Genomic DNA, 20,209 nt, shown 5'->3' on the forward strand with positions numbered 1-20,209 from the left:
TCTCTAACTCTATCCACCCTGAATTACCGTCTAACCAAGCTAATCGAGAAATGCGGGCCAAATGTAACCATGCAGTAATCACTACGGCAAATGCACGCTTATATACATCCTCTTGCTAACGGGATAAGTGGCCGGCGCTTCCACTCGGTTGGCTTACCAATGAAATCTTGCCCGGATTACGTGAAGACATATTCCGGTGTATGTTCGTTAAGGAATACCAGTTGTGCACACTCCACGTGCCGGCGGGAAGAACGAAGCACGTGTGATGGCGAAGGTACAAGGCTACACGGCTAAAGCTTAATGGTCACATATGTCTTTCCGAGTCTGTGTTTATGACTTGTCTGAGAGACTGGCTTCTCTAAGCCGTAGGATACTCAGCAGACGGCCCTCACACAGCTACACTTTCCTCCAGGAGAAGTAAAAATACTTCATTCGCGGCCCGGTAAATCCTACCTCCAGTTTCCATGCTTGAATGTAGTTGTGGAATCACCACAGGTTTTATTTCCTGTCACGTGGGGTTTAATGCTTCCTGCACGTGCACTTGGACCTTCCACGTGACCTGTAATATATCAGTCATCTCCTCCGCCAAATATTTCAACAAAGTAAAGGGAACAAAAGTCATCTTGTGTTGGAGGAAAAATTTCGCCTATATGCTGGAAAGATAGATTGTTTGTGATAACAGATATGTTACGATTACATACATCATAAGCCACAGCCACCGCATCGACAGCAGCTGTCAAAATACACCCCTTCCACTCGGTCGAGGTTCAAATTTCATGTATATCTGAAGACAGCTGTCTTGTCACGAGAATAAACTCGAAGGAAACAGCCTGGCGAACCATGAACATGACGTCGAGAATTTGACCTATCTTCCATGGGTTGCCCTAAATTAACAAAGCAACACGTAATCTAAACGTATATGAACATCGTGTTTAATATTGTCAGTTTTATTAACAATTTAAAGAAAAAATATGTAATAGAAAACAAAAAAATTCAAAGAGGTTCTTTGTATATTACAAGGCTCTATACATCTGCTTCATTTAAGACAGAAAGAAACAAAAATTGACGTTAAATGATAGGAGTCGTGTCACGCAATATAGAGTATTGTTTTAGTAACAAAATATGTATGTACTAAAAGAGGCTATACCGGGAATTTTTGGCCAACTCTCAGTCCGAGTAAATCCAGATGAATATATTTTGCAATTATTTCAGAAATACCCAAATAAGTATATTTTACAAAATATGGGCCTCGTCTGTGCACGTGTCACTTCTTTAAATCGGTAATAAAGTTCATAAAGTTTAAAATGCAGGTAGTTTTACAACTTTTTCGAACTGTCTTTTTGGCACATTATTTCAGCTGTATAAATAGTACAGGAACGAATATGATAATCACCGAAAGGCTATGATTTTATCTGTTCGGGTTAAGTACAGAATATTTGAGTTGATTGGCGAGTTTTGATTTTTTGGGGGGTCAAAAATCTCCTGTATAGCCTCTTTAACAGAAAACAACCTGCAAACTCCAGTTCTGTTTACATTTAATTACATCTTAACGTAGAACAGTCCACAGCCGTCAATAAACCAATATATGCCCCAAAGCCTGTAAGCTTGTTATTAAGGAATATATTTCAACATATATCTTTTAAAACAAAGACTTTGGCCTTTAGTGCAATGACCTTTGAATATATTTTCTAAATATAGTGTAATAAAAACTTTATACACCATAAGGAGTAAAACCATGACAGCCGCGACAGTGTGATATATGGCAAATGGTCACACTTAACCGGTGGGTGAAATACGGTCTCTTGTCAATTTACCCCAGTTGGTGTGTTATTCTAACTGCTCATGAAATATGTTTTAATAGTAACAACTATGTATATAAATATATGATTCTGTATGTTACTTATACGTCACGATTTGCTCACATATACAACATTTATCAGTTATTTCGGAAACAAAAACACGTGTCACTGAAAGATGAATGCAATACGTCCTTGTCAAGTATACACATGATATATATTTTTACCATGAAATATACTCATCATTTTACATAATACATACGTAATATTGACCACAATTTTTCATTCAAACATCATATCTGAACATGATTGATGTTCACTCAATACACAGCATGTTATGGATAACCAGTATTATTACCCATCTGATTAAAAATATTTTGGTATTTATTCAGCACTATTTATGCAAAATTATAATTATAATCATTGCTAAAAAAATATTATAGAAAATATCACCAAAATAAAATTGCATACATATAAGTACTTTCAGAATTGACTTATGCAATAACAATGAAAAATAATAATTATATGTATATATAAATTTTATTTGCGATTATAGTGTGCATATACATATTCTTACTTAACAATGAATACCTGAAGAATAAATTAGAGTTCCGTTTTATTCATTTTTTTATTCTTTAATTTATCTAAACAAGCTTTCTGTGCTAAAACTTGACTAAGTAATGAAAACTTAAAAATAATTACATGACAGTGGTAAACAAAAATCGTTAACTTTCGTATAATCAAGTATTCCCAAATCTCCTATAATATATACACAACGCTGCGACCAAAATAGCCGCACAGTGTTGTCTCCCTTGGAAATTTAAGCCTATAGCCTTTATTGTGGAATGCGTTATCCCCAAGAGCGCTTTGCACTCATATAACCACGGTAATATCAATAGATTCTGCAACATTGCCAAATCAAGATAATGGTACAGGAAGTGAAAAAAGATCGCAATCTTTGCTTTTGTGAATATTTGATATTCATGGCGTCTATACAAAATTACTCCCGCGGATACTTCATGTGTTTTCCAAGGCTAGTAAACCGTGGACAGTGTCTCGTCCATTTTGTACATTTTGTCTAACGTGTTATTATATGGTGCTGGTAAAAATCACCTTAAAAGAGACCTCGTATCACACGAAAATAACATACAGAGGTGCGAACTAGCATTTTCACACAGCCAACATAACATTTCAAAACGGAAACATGTCACATACTTGAAAAAATACAAAAATACAGCGTAAGATACACATAGCGCAACATGCAAATACACAGCCCAACACACAAACCCGCAGTGCAACATACATACACGTAGCGCAACACACAAACCCGCAGCGCAACATACATACACTTAGCGCGACATACATACCGGCACAGCAATGTACATACACGTAGCGCATCATTCACACCCGCAGCGCAACATACATACACGTAGCGCAACATACACACCCGCAGCGCAACATACAAATACATAGCGCAACATACACACCCACATTCTGACATTTTAACTTTCACTGACATTTCTGACCTGCACTGCCATTTCTAAGCGCCAGTATGACATTTCTGACTTACACTGATATTTCTGACCTCCACTGGACGACACGACTGATTTCCACTGTATGTCCTCCAAAAAAGACGTCCTGGGCCACTTCCACAAAACTTCGTAAATCATATTTCTGGTCACTTTTTTTTCGTAGAAACGAAAGTATTTTTTTACGTATAAGTATATACGTATCCACTATACCACAAATACTAGTATCACCCAATACTGAGTCTGACTAACAAATCCGTCAGATCTAACGTCCAGTCTATGATATGTCTGAAGTAGAATCCGCAAACTTCGCCTTGATTGTCTCTTTCAACTTTTCCGTTGCGACCTGAACAAAAATAAAGAAACGAGAACAATTTCGTGCTATTTTTATTCTATGTTGAGTACAAGAGGATTTCATTTGCATGGTATCTGATTAATTCAGTGTTCCAAGCTGTGTGATGTTATTTTTCATTAACACTGACCTTATGGATAAGTAGTCTCCCTTACATATTCAGATTACGCGATAGGTGGATCCATTAAGCATACATGATTATGGCGGAAGGAAACCGGGTAGAGCCCGGGGAAACCCACGACCACCTGCAGGTGCCGACAGATAACAACCACACATAAATACCACTGAAACATATACCCATATTATCTATAGCCCACCGACTGAAAGAATGCAAAAAGGGCGAATGTCAATATGAAATTAAAACTGCACCGCTCATTTTTTTGTCTCATAAAAATTATGGAATATAAGGAGAATCACAGAATAATTACGCTGTAGTTTTATTTCAAGGTGGCGCATTAATTCGATTTGATTTATCTCATAGTACTTTACATTGAAAACTACATTGAAAACTATCATATCTGAAGGCTAGATACCTTCTGATTACTTTTCCAGAAAGAATTTCTCATCTAAAAGCTATAGTTTTCATATTTTTATGCTAAATCGTTTTCAGTGCCAATCTCACCAGGGTTAAATTCGCTTTATATTTACCTCCAGTACTCTAGTCACGTGGCCAAAAAGTGTTTTGGTGATTGGCTCAGAGCAGGTATGACATCTATGCAAAACTATGAATACCATCACAGCTCTGTCCTGTTTCAGAACGCCTCTCAATATACTACTGCTGTCTGCAAGATAATGTGTCTGTCCCTTTCCTCAAGGTCCATTTCTGCATATGAGCTATGTCTGTTTATCGCTGTACGTGATCACGAAAGGACAACAAACGTTCTTGCTGAGCCTCACCGCTTATGGTCGAGCTTGTTTTGAGTCTAGCTAATCGTTCTGTTATGGAAGCCTCGTTTTCACTAAAATGGCGCTGGTACGATGGCGGCGCTCATAAGCGGTGAGGCTCAGCAAAGAGATTTGTCGTCCTTTTCTGATAACGGACAGCCTACAGCAATGACAAAATATGGAATAGGGACAGACATATTATTTGGCCACCAGCATTACTATATTGAGGCCAACACGGGAAGCGCAGAGATGTTCAAGGTAAGCTTATGGAACAAGACAGGGCTATGATAATATACGTAATCACAGTCCTACGGAGCTAACGACCCTTTCACTCAACAACTAGTTCAGCTACGGACCAGTCCTAATTGGGTTATCCAATGAAATCTCTCAGGTCATAACTTACCCGGTAATATATCACATGTTGTTTTTAAGTCCATGTTGCATGATCACGTGGCCTAAAGTCACTTAAGACGCTTATTTTATTTATATTTTGAAGCACTGCGTAAAACACCAATCAAATCAAATAAATAAATAAACAAACATTTTGAAGGCAATTTAAGAATTATCACCATGGATTCTACCAATCAGGATGCTGCAGAACGGCCACATAGACGGCCATCGTAAGCCAGCTTTAAACACTTTTACTATTGTGAAAGTCAATTTTTGTCGAAGCCTACTTACGAGAAGTCGACTAAATGACCTATCGCCGACAGACTTTACACGGCTACAGAAATTTTGTGAAACAGGTCTTTGGTCTCGTCTAAGCTAATCGGCTCCTGACCAGAAAAGGCGCGGGTTCGAATCCAGCTATGTCGGATTTGGCTACAGCTTCAAGTAAACATGTTTATCGGATACTAGGCAAAGAGCTGTTGTGTACTTCGAAAAATATGGTTTTCTACTTGACGGCAGTTGTATAAGTGAAACCTTTTTTAATACATCGTTCAACACTTATAGGATAAATATCTGCATACCTTCTGTCTAGCTCCAGTCAATGGGAACGAATCCATGATGAAGTAGTACCTTGGACGGTCACGTGAAATTAACTGAAAAACAGGTTAGATAATTAGGCCACCTAGTCTCCTTGCACCAAATTGTGTCACAGTTCTTCGAATCTGATATTAGAGAAATTAAGCGAATAATACGGGTCGTGATGATAACAACAATGTACGTCTCAAAATATGTGTCTTAAATAATTATTAGCTCTTTCATTAGTATATACCGGGTACATTAATATTCTTGATATCATCAGTGCAACATTATTGTTTGCAGGTAATTTTTTCAGACAGTTTTAATTAGAGAACCACGAACATAGAACAAGGTCTCATCCTCAAGCAAAAATTTCCTGTTTTTTCTTTCATTGTACTACATTAGGGTTTTTTTTTTCTTACCTTATCTACGCAGTATGTCTTTAATTCTGTCTCTTCTAGAGAAATTCCAGGTTTTGGGCTGAAATTAAAGAAAACGGGAACAAAAATATGTTTTGGAATGGTGTTAATTTATCCAATCCTTCTTTGCCATTTATGTAATTTAGCAATTCCATTGGTTAATGCTAGTTACCAATCGCGAGCCTCCAGTGCCGAGTGTGGTTAGGGTGCTAACCTAGCACACCAACCCACGAACCTCTCACGATCGTTATGAGTCTAACCTTATGCTGGCTTCCTCACCCAGACATACGTTGAAAGGTCTGCCAGCAACCTGTGGATGATCGCGGGTTTCCAAGTGGAGTTTGGCCGATTTCCTCACAATATAATGATGACAGCCGTTGTGTAAGTGAGATCGTAAAAGGGTGGCGTAAAACATAATTAAACAAACAAATTAGAGATCAATTTTACTCACTGCAACGGACAGTTTTAATGTATTTTTAACGTGACTTACTGAAAAAAGTTGACAATATAAATGCCCATGGCAGTAAATCTGATACAGCGACAAAAGTAGGAAAACTGAATATAGGAATATCTGATCACACACCAACGGAAGAATACGGTTTGTGGATGCTAGAGTGGGTAGGGCGTTAATTAGTCCGTATTTTGATTTATTGATTTAGTTATTTATGTATTTGTTTCATTAATGTTTTATGCCGTGCTCAAGAATATTTAACTTATACGACAGCGGCAAGCACTGTGGTGGGAGGAAACCGAGAGCCCGGTGGAAATCCTCGACCATCCGCAGGTTGCTGGCAAATCTTCCCACATACGTCTGTATTTTGACTGAACATGAAATAACATACTAGCAATGGGTAGCATACTATGTTTACTTTGGCTTGTATGGGTTTACAGAGCATATGTCTTACTTAGGATCCCTTATATCTTTTAAATCTTAAGATCTCTTCTATCTTAGCGGGGGCCTCCGTGGCTCAGTTGGTTAACGCGCTAGCACAGCCTAAAGACCCTGGAGTCTTTCATCAATGCAGTCGCTGTGAGTTCAAGTCCAGCCTATTCTGGCGGATGGTCGTGGGTTTCAACCGGGTAGAGTTTCCTCCCATCATAATGCTGGCCGCCGTCGTATAAGTGAAATATTCTTGAGTACGGCGTAAAACACCAATCAAATAAATAAATAAATATATCTTAGCGTTATCCAATAAAAAAATTGCAATGGAAGCCATTGAAATTAATATGACCAGCCCCCTTGTGGCAAGATAACTCACACGACACACAGGCATATCGATTCCCCATCCTCATCACCATACTGGACTCCAACAACCTGTGGTCAAGATTTCACTCAGTTACGTTCAGACTTGAGATAGAACAATTCACGATTAAATTTGTGGCGGCATTTGTCATACACGATTTGTCTGTAAAAACACTTCGTTTATATTATTTCTTTTTGATTTTGCTTTTGTGGTGAGATCTTTTGACTTTTGGCTTATTTTACAATTTAATGTTTTGAAATTTTACGCACAAATAGCTGTGTACTTAAAATGAAAGTCTGTGTCATATATTTTTGATGACTTTTCCAGTTTTAAAGATATTAGTAAAAGAATATCAAAGTTTCGTTAACATTTTGAACTTTTGAAAGCTTGAATTTTGAATGATCACTCAGAAAAGTTGTAAGATGACTATTAAACCTAGTTACGTTGTGCAGGTTGCAGAAATTGCAACGTCGACGTCGCAGCGCGTCTTTAGGAAATTGAATTTCAGTGCAAGCAGTTGTAATTTAAATATAGTTATCATTATAGCTGTCTTCATTTACCTTCTTATCTACCAGTTTATGAACACTACTTCGCCTCATTACCTTTGCCTCCTTGACTTTCTCAAATTCCATGAAGAGTTTCTCAATATGTCCTGGATAAATCACATCTCCTTGGTATTTATACCGAATACAATCGGCCTTTCTTCCAATCAGAGTTATGTACCCTTGCGAATTCATCTTGCCGACATCACTGGAGATAAGCAAACGTAAATATAGGAAATTATTAAGATTCCGTCTTTTCTCTGTAAAACAGCGACTATTGACTGTTCTCTGGAGGGACATTTTTTAATTATTTATTCATTTATTTGATTACTGCTTGAAACATATTCCGATTGTCGTGGGTTTTCCCCGGGCTTTGTCCGATTTCCTCCCGCCATAATGTTTGCCGGCATCGTATAAGTAAAATATTCTTGAGTACGACGTAAAGCATCAATCAAAAAAATAAATAAAACATATTACACGAGCTGTGCGTTCAATACCCGGTATTGCACAGTTCTCTGCTCTTACTACTTGTGGCAAGAGGGGTTGGGGTGGAGTGGGGCGGTCGTATGAGCGCTCGTAGACGCCTGAGTGGCCCGTTGAGCTGCCTAACCGTCCCTGCAGATCACTTGTCTTTCAACATGTGGGAAAAGTCTTGATTAGCCTGACTTTTGTACGAATACCAGTCCATTACAGTTCGGTTCTGATCCGTAAGCGGATCCAGGAATTGTTTAAACGGCCCTTCACATTCCGAGAGGGGACAAAAATGCAGTATCGTTCCTTTATCTTTACTGGGAAATGCGTACATTCCCATATATCGGAGGTTTGAAGTCTCGTAGTGCCTTGTATTATGTTGTTTCTGAAATGGGTTTTACGATATATTGGCTTGTAGCGTACCCTTTATGATTCACGAGTGGCTTGATCGACTATGTTCTAATTTTTTATACAATTTTCAGTACTTTTTCAATCAGTCAATAAAAGGGAATGTAGTGATATTTCTCACCCTGAATGCACCCAGCCATTGCTGTCAAGCACTTCCCGTGTTCTCTCATCGTCGTTCAGATAGCGGAGAAATTGGCACGGTCCGCGCACCCAGATCTCTCCCATTTCCTCCACCGGAAGTGTTTGCCCACTCTCACCCACGACCTTTACTTCGTGATGTGCCAACGGGTAACCCACAGTGCGCATGTCCTTTCCCATGTTGCCCGGAGAAGTGCAGGCTATGGACAGGCACTCACTTTGTCCGAAGGCCACCTGTCAAGGGAAACAAAATAAACAACTGATGTTCAACTGAAATAATCCGTTGGGTTCAACAGTTGATGTTGAAACAATCCTGGTTAATTGACTGAAATAAGCCATGAAGGTGTTTCAGCGAAATAAACCATAGTGGCGCTTAACTAAAATGAACTATGGCGGTTTTGATATCTGAAACGAAATAGGATATCGTAATAATTAAGGTTATTAGACATCCAGGTTAGCAATTATATAAAACAGAAAAAGTAAAAGAACTGGCCGATTCAAAAAGCCCTTTCTGACTTGAGTAAAAATTTAAAAACCCTGTGCCATACTTATTATTTTTTGCTGCTGGAAGGTGGAATTCTGACACATTTGTCTTCAGGTAACATTGATGAGGGGTACAGAATTTTAATTTCAAAAAAGTAAGCTTTGAGGCCGTCTTTCAAATTTTGACTTCAGATATGGCTTTATGGAATCAGACTCTGGTTATATATACACACCCCAGAAAACAACGTATCCATGCAAACTTGTACAGAAAGAAATCATTAAGTAGGTTATGATGTGTATATATAGCCTGTTACATTTCTCTTTTAAAGGGAGATAGGTTACACAGTGATAAATCTACAATTTTTCCAGTCGTATAATTTTTCTGAAATAGGATGGTGTTTAATTGAAATAAACCAAGATGTAATGAATTGAAATCAACCATATTGATATTTAGGTGAAATAAAACGTTATGGTGTTTAACTAAAAATGAAAAAAGTGATGTTGCTTAATCGAATAAACAATATCAGAGCTTAACATAAACAAACATAATAGTGTTCAACTGAAATAAACCCAAACTGAAATTAAATATTTGCTGACTGACCCATCTTTTGCTTCAGTGACTCAGAAAATCATTGTTTCACTTAGTTATAGTAAAAGAGCGCATCTTTTGAGAAAGCATAGTTTCTGTCTTTAAATGAAACTTAACTGCAAATTATTTTTCAACTTACAACTGTTTCTGGAAATAGCTCTAGCAGTTTGAGCCGGGTCTCTGGGGAAATGGCCTGGGCAACCAATGTTACTAGATGTGTGAGGAGTAGACAAATGAACAACATCACGGACAAAATACAAAACTGCACTTTTTAAAAGAAATAAATACCTCCAATATCCGTAGAAATGACATATACATGACTTTTTCCTAAAACAAATACGCATCCCTTAGTAAATGAAAAAATTAAACAACATCCGATAATCCTATTTAAATATACAAATATACAAATTACAACAACACAGACACACAATTTATATTAAAAAAAACACACCTTGTATACTTGTAACAGAAAAACATACATCAATTCGGTATTTGATACAAGATACAAATACAGATTATCACGTGTCTGATAAGACAGACAATAATACACCTGCACCCACTGATAGCAAGCTTGTGTAATCAATAATAGGTATTGTGTATTCGAATGTTTTTCTACCAAGTTGAAAGTAAAGAAAAAATATAGTTCCTTCGTAGACGTTTTTGGGGAAAAACAGAGCCAAGCAATTCTAGCCTTTTCTAACCACTAAACCATGCATTAAAGACTTCGTCAGCTGTGACACAAAGCTAGTCAGTACTCCCAAACTATTCGATGAGTGTTACATAATTTCTTCATTTTGTATTCCTGTGTCACAGGTCCATAAAACTTACCTCCTCTCAAGCTGGATGTGTCGTATTCCTCGAATTCGGGAGAATTTACCATGTTTAATATCTGGAAAGGGTAAGCCCCGGGTCTGGTAATCCTGAAATCGTAACACGTAGCGAGAATAAGAACATTATGTCTTTAAAAAACTAAATGTACTTAACTAAAATATATAATTGTAAATATTTCAGTGATATCTAACAAGGCAATGTGTTTTACTTAATAGGCATAGCCATAGCAATTAGGTAGTTAATGTAGTGGAGAAACCACGAGGAACGGTTGATTCTCCTGCTTAAAAGTGTTTGTATTAATGTAACTGTGATATCGTCATAGTTTGCCACGTGCATTTGTTTACATCATAGCACATGTGTATACATCACATGATCAGCTCCCCTATATTAATATTCATGACGTTGCAGCATAGCCATTCGCTAATATTACATAAGTAACATACTGCGGGACTGCTCAAGGTGATGGAAGTGAGTTGAATAGAGTGACTGTCTGAATGGAGACGCTGTTTCGAGTCTTTTATTTATTTATACTTTCTTACGTCAAAAGACGGTAATATAAAATCGATTATTTTTCAAGAATGGCGCGGTGTCATTTCAAACAAATAAAAACGTTACATCACAATTAGTGTCAATGAATGCTCTTTCGTGCCGGCTCAGCCGCATTTATTTGCATAGTTGAAAAGAATACGTAACATGGTCGATATTTCGTGACGGTGTTACATGAAATTTTAGTGCAAAAGCAATAGAGCTTTTAGCCAGTGGGGGGTTCAGTCGGTTGTACTCTATAAAGGTTACTACATGAGCGTACACTGGGTGTGTAATCATTATTCCTGACCCAGTGTAGTAATAGCGCAAATCCACCATCGTTTAATTTCTTTCAAATGTGAATGACCTCTAGCACGCAGTAAAGTACAACAAAACAGATCAGCAAGTTTTTATTGACAGGTCATAATCCTACAAAGGCCGTTTATGACGTGGTGTTGGAATTTGTACTCTTACCTTGTATCATACACGCTCCAGAATTGGCAACAATATGATGTCATCGACAACAGCTGATAGCAAAGCAATTAAAGAAAACAGCAACAACAACAACAAAACTACTGCCACATATAATGAGAAAATAGGTCGCACTTCTTCCGTACTGTGACAGCCACGGATTGGTAACTGCCTATGTTGTGACTGCTGTTAAATACAAGTTCTGTGTGAGTTTGCACTGTAGGTGATGCCTGATGACCGTTTGTCTCTTGCAAAGATTACTGCATTATGACGTCACAACAAACGTTTAGCCCGCCTAAAATAAGAAAGTGGTATTGTCTTCCCTGATAGCTCAATGGATTATTGGTGTGTTATGGAGCCTTGTGTGTGTGCGTGGGTTCGAGCCCCGCTCTACCCTATACCAAACAAAGGCGCATACATGTGGTACATGTTGTCACCACTCAAACCACAAATTCCCAGGTGTGGATTCTTGAAAAATAATCAAGCGCTCATACAATAGTGTGACGTCACAGCAAACGTTTAAGGGTGGACAAAACCTCAGGATCCCGCCTTTCTCCGTGTGTTGTCGACAAAAGTCCCGATTCAAAAACCACAGTCAATTAAATTAGCGAAAGCTGGATTCGAGCCTGTGACCTCCGCGGTCTAAACCCAATAGACTGCGGGCAGAACAATGCGTTAGCGGACTGAAACAGGAATAGCGTCCAAAGAGTTAATACTTTTGACTCTGAGTTTTCATTCCACTCCTGTTTAATGCTGTGAAGGTTGCTTATATCTTTTTAGATTGTATCACTTTCTGACCAGCCTTATGGATTGAGTAACTCAGTAGAAATTCTGTGGAGCCCGCTGTCCGGTACTTGACAAACTAAAATCGGCCGATCTAGCGACAGAGGGAGTCGAACATTTATTTATTTGTTTGATTGGTGTTTTTCGCCGTACTCAACAACATTTCACTTATACGACGGCGGCCAGCATCATGGTGGAAAGAAAACGGACAGAGCCCGGGGAAACCCACGAGCATCCGCAGGTTGCTGTCAAACCTTCCTACGTACGGCTGGAGAGGAGGCCAGCATGAGCTGGACTTGAGCTCACAGCGACCGCATTAACGAGAGGTTCCTGGGTCATTTGGCTGCGCTGGCGCGCTAACCAACTGAGCCACTGAGGCCCCCGGGAGTGGAACACGTAACTTCATTGAATTGTCACAGGGGGGTGGGGGGGGGGGGGGGGGGGAACGTGGGATACAAATGATTACAGCATAAATAGTAAGACTAGAGCAGACTAGTGTAATGGTAACAGGAGAAATCGGGTTTCTAGTCTCACCTCAGATACGGTTTTATTCTAACTTCACGCAAATGCACAAAAACCAGCAAATGCATACACCCCCTAACACTATTATGGACGACTTAAATCAAACTGGGGTAAACAAAAATGTGCAATAATGTTCATTGCAAGTCACGGTCTAGATTGACTCAAAATGCTGTGAAAATCCATGTAAAGGGGACAAAGTTTCGAGGATGCTTAGTCCATCAGCAGAAGACTGATTTACGTAGGTACACAAGTATACAAAGAAAAGACGGTATAGCATGGGGAGTAAAACCAGAACAGCGACGACGATGTGGTAGTTCCCAAATGGTCACACGTTCACGTTTTGCCAGTTCAACTCAGATAGGGTTTTAATCTAAATGTTCACGTAAATACACTAATAATCAGTGGGAACTGAAAACCCCTCTAGCAGTGTACAACAAAAGTCACTTTTCGCCTCTACAAAGATGGATCAAATGTTAAAATTGTATTGACCGTTTGTCTCTTGCAAAGATTACTGCATTATGACGTCACAACAAACGTTTAGCCGCCTTAAATAAGAAAGTGGTATTGTCTTCCCTGATAGCTCAATGGATTATTGGTGTGTTTTGGAGCCTTGTGTATATCTGCTTTGGGGTTAAAGTCGTACTTTCGATGTGATTGTTAAATGGTGACGACTATACAGCATTTGAAGTCATTCTAGACCAGTGAAAGTCTAACAAATTGCAATGAACATCACTGCATTCTTTCCCTACGTCTACTTAAGCCATGATTCTAGGGGCGTGTAAATTGCTACTATTTATGCAGTTACTTGAGCAGAATAAAAACCTGAATGAGGTAAACTGACAAGAAGCCGTATTTCACCGGATACGTTTTTAATTATATTAACAATATTTCAGTCATATGAAAACGTGGTATCATTGGGTGCGCGTACCAGGGCGAGTCAATGCCACCAAAATTGTTGCCACTGAAGTATCGTGACAAAGACACCAGACATGACACCCCATCCACTCACATTATAACGACACCTTGCCAACCAGTGCTGTTTCCTTGCTTAACACCTCTCAGTGCCGAGGGTCAAGCAAAGCAGCAACAAGTACTAATTTTAAAGTCTTTGGTTTGTCACGACCTGGTTTTAATTCCTGGCCTCCCCCTCCCCCCCCCCCCGCCACATCAAGGCAGGCACTCTAACCAGTAGCCACCGAAGAGGTGTACTTGCCTGTAATCCTGAATGCTTTGTAATAGCGGCACCATGCAACTGTTCGAGAAATTCACGCATTGTGGAAAAACAATCCCAACACTTCCCACTCTCCACTGACTAATCATTTCTATCGTTCCAAGCGAGGCCATGACGTCATCATTTACGGGATTTATGTAACCCATGACTTCTTGCTGAAAGGCCCAAAAGAGCAAATGTCAGTTCTCATTAGTTTATCATACTAAACGTTTAATTTTAGATCGCAACCATACCGCTGAACTACTGGAAATGCAACGTTAAATTCGTTGGTTTATCTACAATGCATAATAGAGAATTACATTTATTTAGTCATTAGCTGATTGTTGTTTGAAGCCATTCTTAGGAATCGTTCACTTATACGATGGCGGTCAGTTTTATGAATGGGAAGTGCATGCCCGGGATAAAGCACTAACCATTGGCAATATAATAAGGAACTTTCTCACACGTGGCAATCTTGAGTTCAAGCGACGTTTTTCTTGTTACTGAAGAACATGCTGTGGGTTAGCTACCTTTAACTGCTGGAGTACGTGGGGAGGTCTGCCTGTAAACCTGCGGATGATCGTGGGCTTCCCCCGGACTGTGCCCGTTTCTTTCCACCATAATGCTGGCCGCCGTCGTATAAGTGAAATATTTTTGAGTACGGCGTAAAACGCCAATCTGATAAATAAATAAATATTTAACTGCTGGCCATGGACCTCTCACCGTAGGGTTACAAAAATAGAAAGTGATTTTAGTCAGTGAGGATGAGAAGAACATCCGGTTTTGCAGACAGCAAAGTGAGATAAACTACCCACCTTTCCCTGTGCCCGGCGGGCCACACAAATAATGGAGAAGTTGACAACAGCGTACTGACTCAGGCACACCATCTTTGTGTCACCTGTGGAACCCTGAAAGAGGAAACAGTACCGCTGTTCACATATGTTATAGTTCTAACACTTTTTTCCTCCCAGAAAAAGACATTTGTATGTTATAAACCCGTTACAACGATCTTGAAGAGAGATAGGAATCTTCTTCACGTCTTTCCTTAAAATTTAGGAAATTTAAGCCTTCCTTTAAATTTAAAACACTAGTCAAATTTTGGAAGACGATATAGCGCGACAATAACATGAACTGGGTATAAATGGAACAAAAGAAATACTATCACAACTGCATATCACAGATGTTAAAGTATTACTGCAAGCGTCATTACAGTTGCAAAATTACCGTTTAAAAATATCGTTTGTTCACAAATATCGACAGCGTGGCAATGCTTTGCAAAAGCACCGTCACTTTTAAATACTACCCTGTGCTCCAGGGCCGGGGTGTAAGACTTAAGGGTGTGACATGGGTGCTTAATGACGAGTCCAAGATAGAGTAACGCTCTCTGATGAACGGTCAAGGGCACTTATATGGGTACTTAGTGATGTGGTCGGGACATAGGCGCCATCATCTGGGGACACTCTCCGATTCACGGCCATGTTGTAAGGCTTTGGGCTGTGATACTTACGGCCGTGACCAAGGCATAGACATCGTCATCTGGAGACACGCTTAGCTACCAAGGTGTAAGGCTTTGAGGTGTGATATGGATACTTACTGATGTGGTCCGGACATAGTCGCCGTCATCTGGAAACACCCTCTGCTTGGCGATCAAGGTGTAAGGTTCTCCAATTCACGGCCTTGTTGTAAGGCTCTGGGCTGTGATATGCATACTCACGGACGTGGCCAAGGTATAAACATCGTCATCTGAATACACCCTCTCTTTGGCGACTAAGATGTAAGGATTTGGGGTATGATATTGCTACTTACTGATATGGTCAGGATATAGACACCGTGATGTGGAGACACCCTCTGCTAGGCGACCAAGGTGTGAGGCTTTGCCGCTATATATGCATATACTTACTGATGTGGCCAGAACACAAATGTCATCATCTGGAGACACCCTCTGCTTGACGGCCAAGGTGAACGGCTTTGTTATGTAGTATGGATACTTACTGATGCGGTCAGACACAGACGTCGTCATCTGGAGACACCCTCTGCTTGACAGCCAGGGTGTACGGCTTTGTTATGTAATATGGATACTTACTGATGCGGTCAGACACAGACGTCGTCATCTGGAGACAACCTCTGCTTGACAGCCAGGGTGTACGGCTTTGTTATGTAATATGGATACTTACTGATGCGGTCAGACACAGACGTCGTCATCTGGAGACAACCTCTCCTCGACGGCCAAGGTGTACGGCTTTGTTATGTTATATGGATACTTACTGACGTGGCCAGGATGTTGACGCAGTCATCTGGAGACACCCTCTGCTTGGCGGCCATCAGTGTGTTATCCTGTATCGACTGACCCTTTTTGATGACGTCATCTATTGTGGGAATCCTGTAAAACGATACCGAGCGACGCTTATTACTGTAGAGTGTTCAGAATCATGTAGACATTATCACGTTAATTACAAGTACAGACATATGGTATTCAATTGTCTGAAGTGACCTCAAGCAATAATGATTGATTCTTTTAAAAAATAAACGGTTTGAATTTCTTTGTTGCGTCAAGATGCTACATGTGGCTAATTGACTGAAAATACGGCAGGTGTGTGATATCACGTGTATATGATTATGCATAAATGCTGGACTCCATTTAGAGTTACTTCCCTTGGACAGTGAAGAGACACTTGTTAAACTGTTTGGAAGAGAGCCCCAGATGTACACACATTCTATGTCCACACGTTGAGTTTACAATATCCCAATTGCTCTCCCTTAGACTCCATATAGCTTACAACAAGGTTCTACTTGACATGTTTTTGTAGACTCTGGCTTAAACTTTCTTCAAATCATAGCATTCTGGTTAAAATCAACAATCAGGCACTTGCTTGTTGTTTCGTTTGTTTGGGATTTACCAATAATGGAATCGACATACGACGTTGCCTCCTTGCAGCATTGTTATCCAAATGCCAACAAATGTGGTCACTGTGAGTTCAAGTCCAGCTCATGGTGGCTTCCTCTCCGGCCGTACGTGGGAAGGTCTCTCAGCAACCTGCGGATGGTCGTGGATTTCCCTCGGGCTGTACCCGGTTTTCCTCCCACCATAATGTTGTATAAGTGAAATATTCTTGAGTACGGCGTAAAACACCAATCAAATAAATAAATAAATCAAATGCCAACATACTTATAGTGCTACCTCACTGGAACGCCATGCAAAAAACACCAGATATTAGGCCCATAAGGGATGTCAAAACATAGGCTTGAACCCAGACCTTCTGCTCACAAGACAGAAACTCTATTCTGTTATTCTGTTATTCTCACCGCGTGGACGGGATCCAACGCTATATCGTGTAAGAAGGAAGATCTTTTACTTGTTTTATGTAGATTTCAAGGGTTTGACGGAGAATTACAAAGAGATTGAATCTGAGGATATTTCTGGACTGATTTGTTTGTGAAAACATGCACCTACCCTTGAAGTTTCAACGATCTCACGGTAACAACTGACTTCAAAGTGTTAAATCTGGAATGGAGAAACACATATTCTTAGAGAATGAAATTATGCGTCAAAAAACTGCTATAGGTTCTCAAATTATACAACAAAAGTATTATTTTTCGCTTCCATATATAAATACAACAGCGATGAGAACTTATTCGTTTCAGTGTCTTTTTCAATTCATCCAGTAGAATAACAGTTACACACTGTAACACTCAACCTCTAATTTGTTGTTCCCTTATCTATTAATACCTCATGCACTCTAATTTCTCATTTTCCTTCCTTTGCACTACATGTACCATTCACTATTTTCTTGCCGGAATTCATTAGGCACGTAGCGGTCATTTTATAGATGCAAGAACCCTGAGTGTCGCATATAAACGCTCGACCTTTGGCAAATTCCTGACGACCATATGACATAAACAACATTGGTGAAACAAGTGATCTTCAACCCGCGTTGAACTGCAAAAACTGTCCCACGGGCGACTGTCATCAAGGCTCTAAGTGTTATTTACTTGATTGGTGTTTTGCGCCGCACTCAAAAATATTTCATTTATACAACGGCGGTCAGCATTATGGTGAGAGAAATCCGGGCAGAGACTGGGGGAAACCCACGATCACCCGGAGGCTGCTGGAAGACCTTCCTACGTACTCCCGGAGAGAGAGCAAGCATGAGCTGGGCTTGAACGCACAGCAACCACACTGGTGAGAGTCTTATGGGTCATTGCGCCGTGATGGCACGCTAACCATCTCAACCACGGGGGCCCCGCCCTATGAGAACGGGTGAATCAGCAAATCCCGGGTTAAACCCATGCCTAACGCATGAAAAGCATGTGCCTTTAACCACAAAACCACGATCCCTTACCTAGTTGTTTCCGACTTATTATAGATCCTTCTCTTATACATTTTCTGCACGTATTTATTTCCCCTATCCTTATTTTCCATGCGCTGAAGCAGATGTACAATTCGTCTTTCTCCAAATTTTTCTTGCGTCCAAATTTCTTGTTAATTTATTTAATTATTCCTTTTCTTATTTCCCTGCGTTAGATTTGTTATACTTCGTTCGTTATTAAAAGATTTTATGTACATTTTCCACGGCAATCGTTTTAATTTCCTTACATAGTAGTGGTTTCCCAAATCTGTTTAAAATCCATTACAGACAATGTTTACATCAATATTACATAGTACGCCTATTTCGACGCCGACTATGTCAGATACATGTAATTTGCAAAGGGCAATTCTTTATTCCGGGCACTCTCGTTTCTTCACACTCAAACAAGAACGCAATCGTTTATTATTAAAAATGTTAAAAATCACGTTAAAAATCAAACAATCAACTTATCAGTCAATCATTGTTATATATATATTCTGGTCTAGCTTTACCCAGTGAAGTTGTTCGTGTCTGTAGTATAATTGTTTTCCTGGAGCTGTTCCAGTAGACTCCTTACGTTGCTATCTCGCCCAACGTCAGCTATCAACATGGCAGGCTGTGCCTGTTCAGAAGAATAAAATAGATGAGACGAGATTGTTAATGAGTCCGTATAATTCTTCATTCGAGAAACTTTCCGCTTTCTCCTGATTTATTTATTTGTTTCATTGATACTCAAGATTTTTGGTCTCATATGATAGTGGTCAGTCTAAAGTCAGGGGTTTGAGAAAAACGAGGTATCTGGGGTTAGCCACCGACTTTTGATAACTTAGTGAAAAACTTTCCCACTCTGTTATCTTGATATCAAATCGTTTACGTGAGTTCCAACTATGTCGACAAAAAGCCAAACAAAGACGTTCACAGGAAATAGCTGGATTCGTTGCCAGCGATGATATTCACACATGTTTCATGGTAAAATACCAAGACCACGGGGAAGAAAAGTATATTATTCTTATATTACTCTTCCCCGAGAAGCTGCCCGATTTTATAGCTGTACATGATACAGTAATAAACTGTAATAAAACTTTTGTGAGCTGTCAACTTACCTTTGCTAATAACCGTTTCAAAAAGACATCGTTCGGCGTGAAAATGAACGGCTGTAGAGAAAAGAGTAGGAACATTTAAGCAATTTTGAACGTAATGTCACGTCTTGACGTCAAATCTTTTTTAAAAAAATAGGGATTTACTGCACCATTTAGCAATAATCACACATGTTTAAACGCTACGTTTTATTGCCCGATTTGTCTGTCAAACTAACCACAGATTCAAACTTGACATGGGAAGTAAAGTGTCGATTTTGTAATACAGTCGAAATATATCCCTCTCTGCTATGATATTGTTATTTAATATCACAGTTAATGCACGGCCAGTCTGCATACATACAAGACTTTTCAGTTTTTCGCTACATTTATTTATTTGTAATTATTTATTTATTTATTTGTAGTTATTTATTTATTTATTTATTTGTAGTTATTCATTTATTTATTTGTAGGTATTTATTTATTTATTTATTTTATAGGTGTTTTACGCCTCACTCAATAATATTTCACCAATACGACTGCCGGCAGCATTATGGTGGGAGGAAACTGGACAGGGCCCAGAAGAAACCCATGGCCATCCGCATGTTGCTGACAGATTTTCC

General features: G+C 39.4%; 1 protein-coding gene across 3 annotated transcripts in view; it reads right to left on the reverse strand.

Moving 5' to 3' along the window:
• Nucleotides 1-3,287: 3,287 nt before the first annotated feature.
• LOC135479012 (medium-chain acyl-CoA ligase ACSF2, mitochondrial-like) overlaps nucleotides 3,288-20,209 on the reverse strand; it is a 33,790-nt gene continuing 16,868 nt past the window's right edge. For all 3 annotated transcript variants that reach the window (XM_064758713.1, XM_064758712.1, XM_064758710.1), the window contains exons 4-17: nucleotides 19,614-19,664; nucleotides 19,023-19,132; nucleotides 17,616-17,666; nucleotides 16,430-16,544; nucleotides 14,980-15,072; nucleotides 14,168-14,340; nucleotides 10,651-10,742; nucleotides 9,962-10,032; nucleotides 8,734-8,984; nucleotides 7,794-7,941; nucleotides 7,207-7,262; nucleotides 5,951-6,008; nucleotides 5,534-5,605; nucleotides 3,288-3,671 (exon numbers count right to left, since the gene is read on the reverse strand). In XM_064758713.1, coding sequence (XP_064614783.1) covers nucleotides 3,603-3,671; nucleotides 5,534-5,605; nucleotides 5,951-6,008; nucleotides 7,207-7,262; nucleotides 7,794-7,941; nucleotides 8,734-8,984; nucleotides 9,962-10,032; nucleotides 10,651-10,742; nucleotides 14,168-14,340; nucleotides 14,980-15,072; nucleotides 16,430-16,544; nucleotides 17,616-17,666; nucleotides 19,023-19,132; nucleotides 19,614-19,664 — 1,410 coding nt within the window. In that variant the 3' untranslated portion in view covers nucleotides 3,288-3,602. The remainder of the gene's footprint in view (nucleotides 3,672-5,533; nucleotides 5,606-5,950; nucleotides 6,009-7,206; nucleotides 7,263-7,793; nucleotides 7,942-8,733; nucleotides 8,985-9,961; nucleotides 10,033-10,650; nucleotides 10,743-14,167; nucleotides 14,341-14,979; nucleotides 15,073-16,429; nucleotides 16,545-17,615; nucleotides 17,667-19,022; nucleotides 19,133-19,613; nucleotides 19,665-20,209) is intronic.

The sequence above is a fragment of the Liolophura sinensis genome, chromosome 12 (assembly GCF_032854445.1).
Source record: "Liolophura sinensis isolate JHLJ2023 chromosome 12, CUHK_Ljap_v2, whole genome shotgun sequence".
Taxonomy (NCBI): domain Eukaryota; kingdom Metazoa; phylum Mollusca; class Polyplacophora; order Chitonida; family Chitonidae; genus Liolophura; species Liolophura sinensis.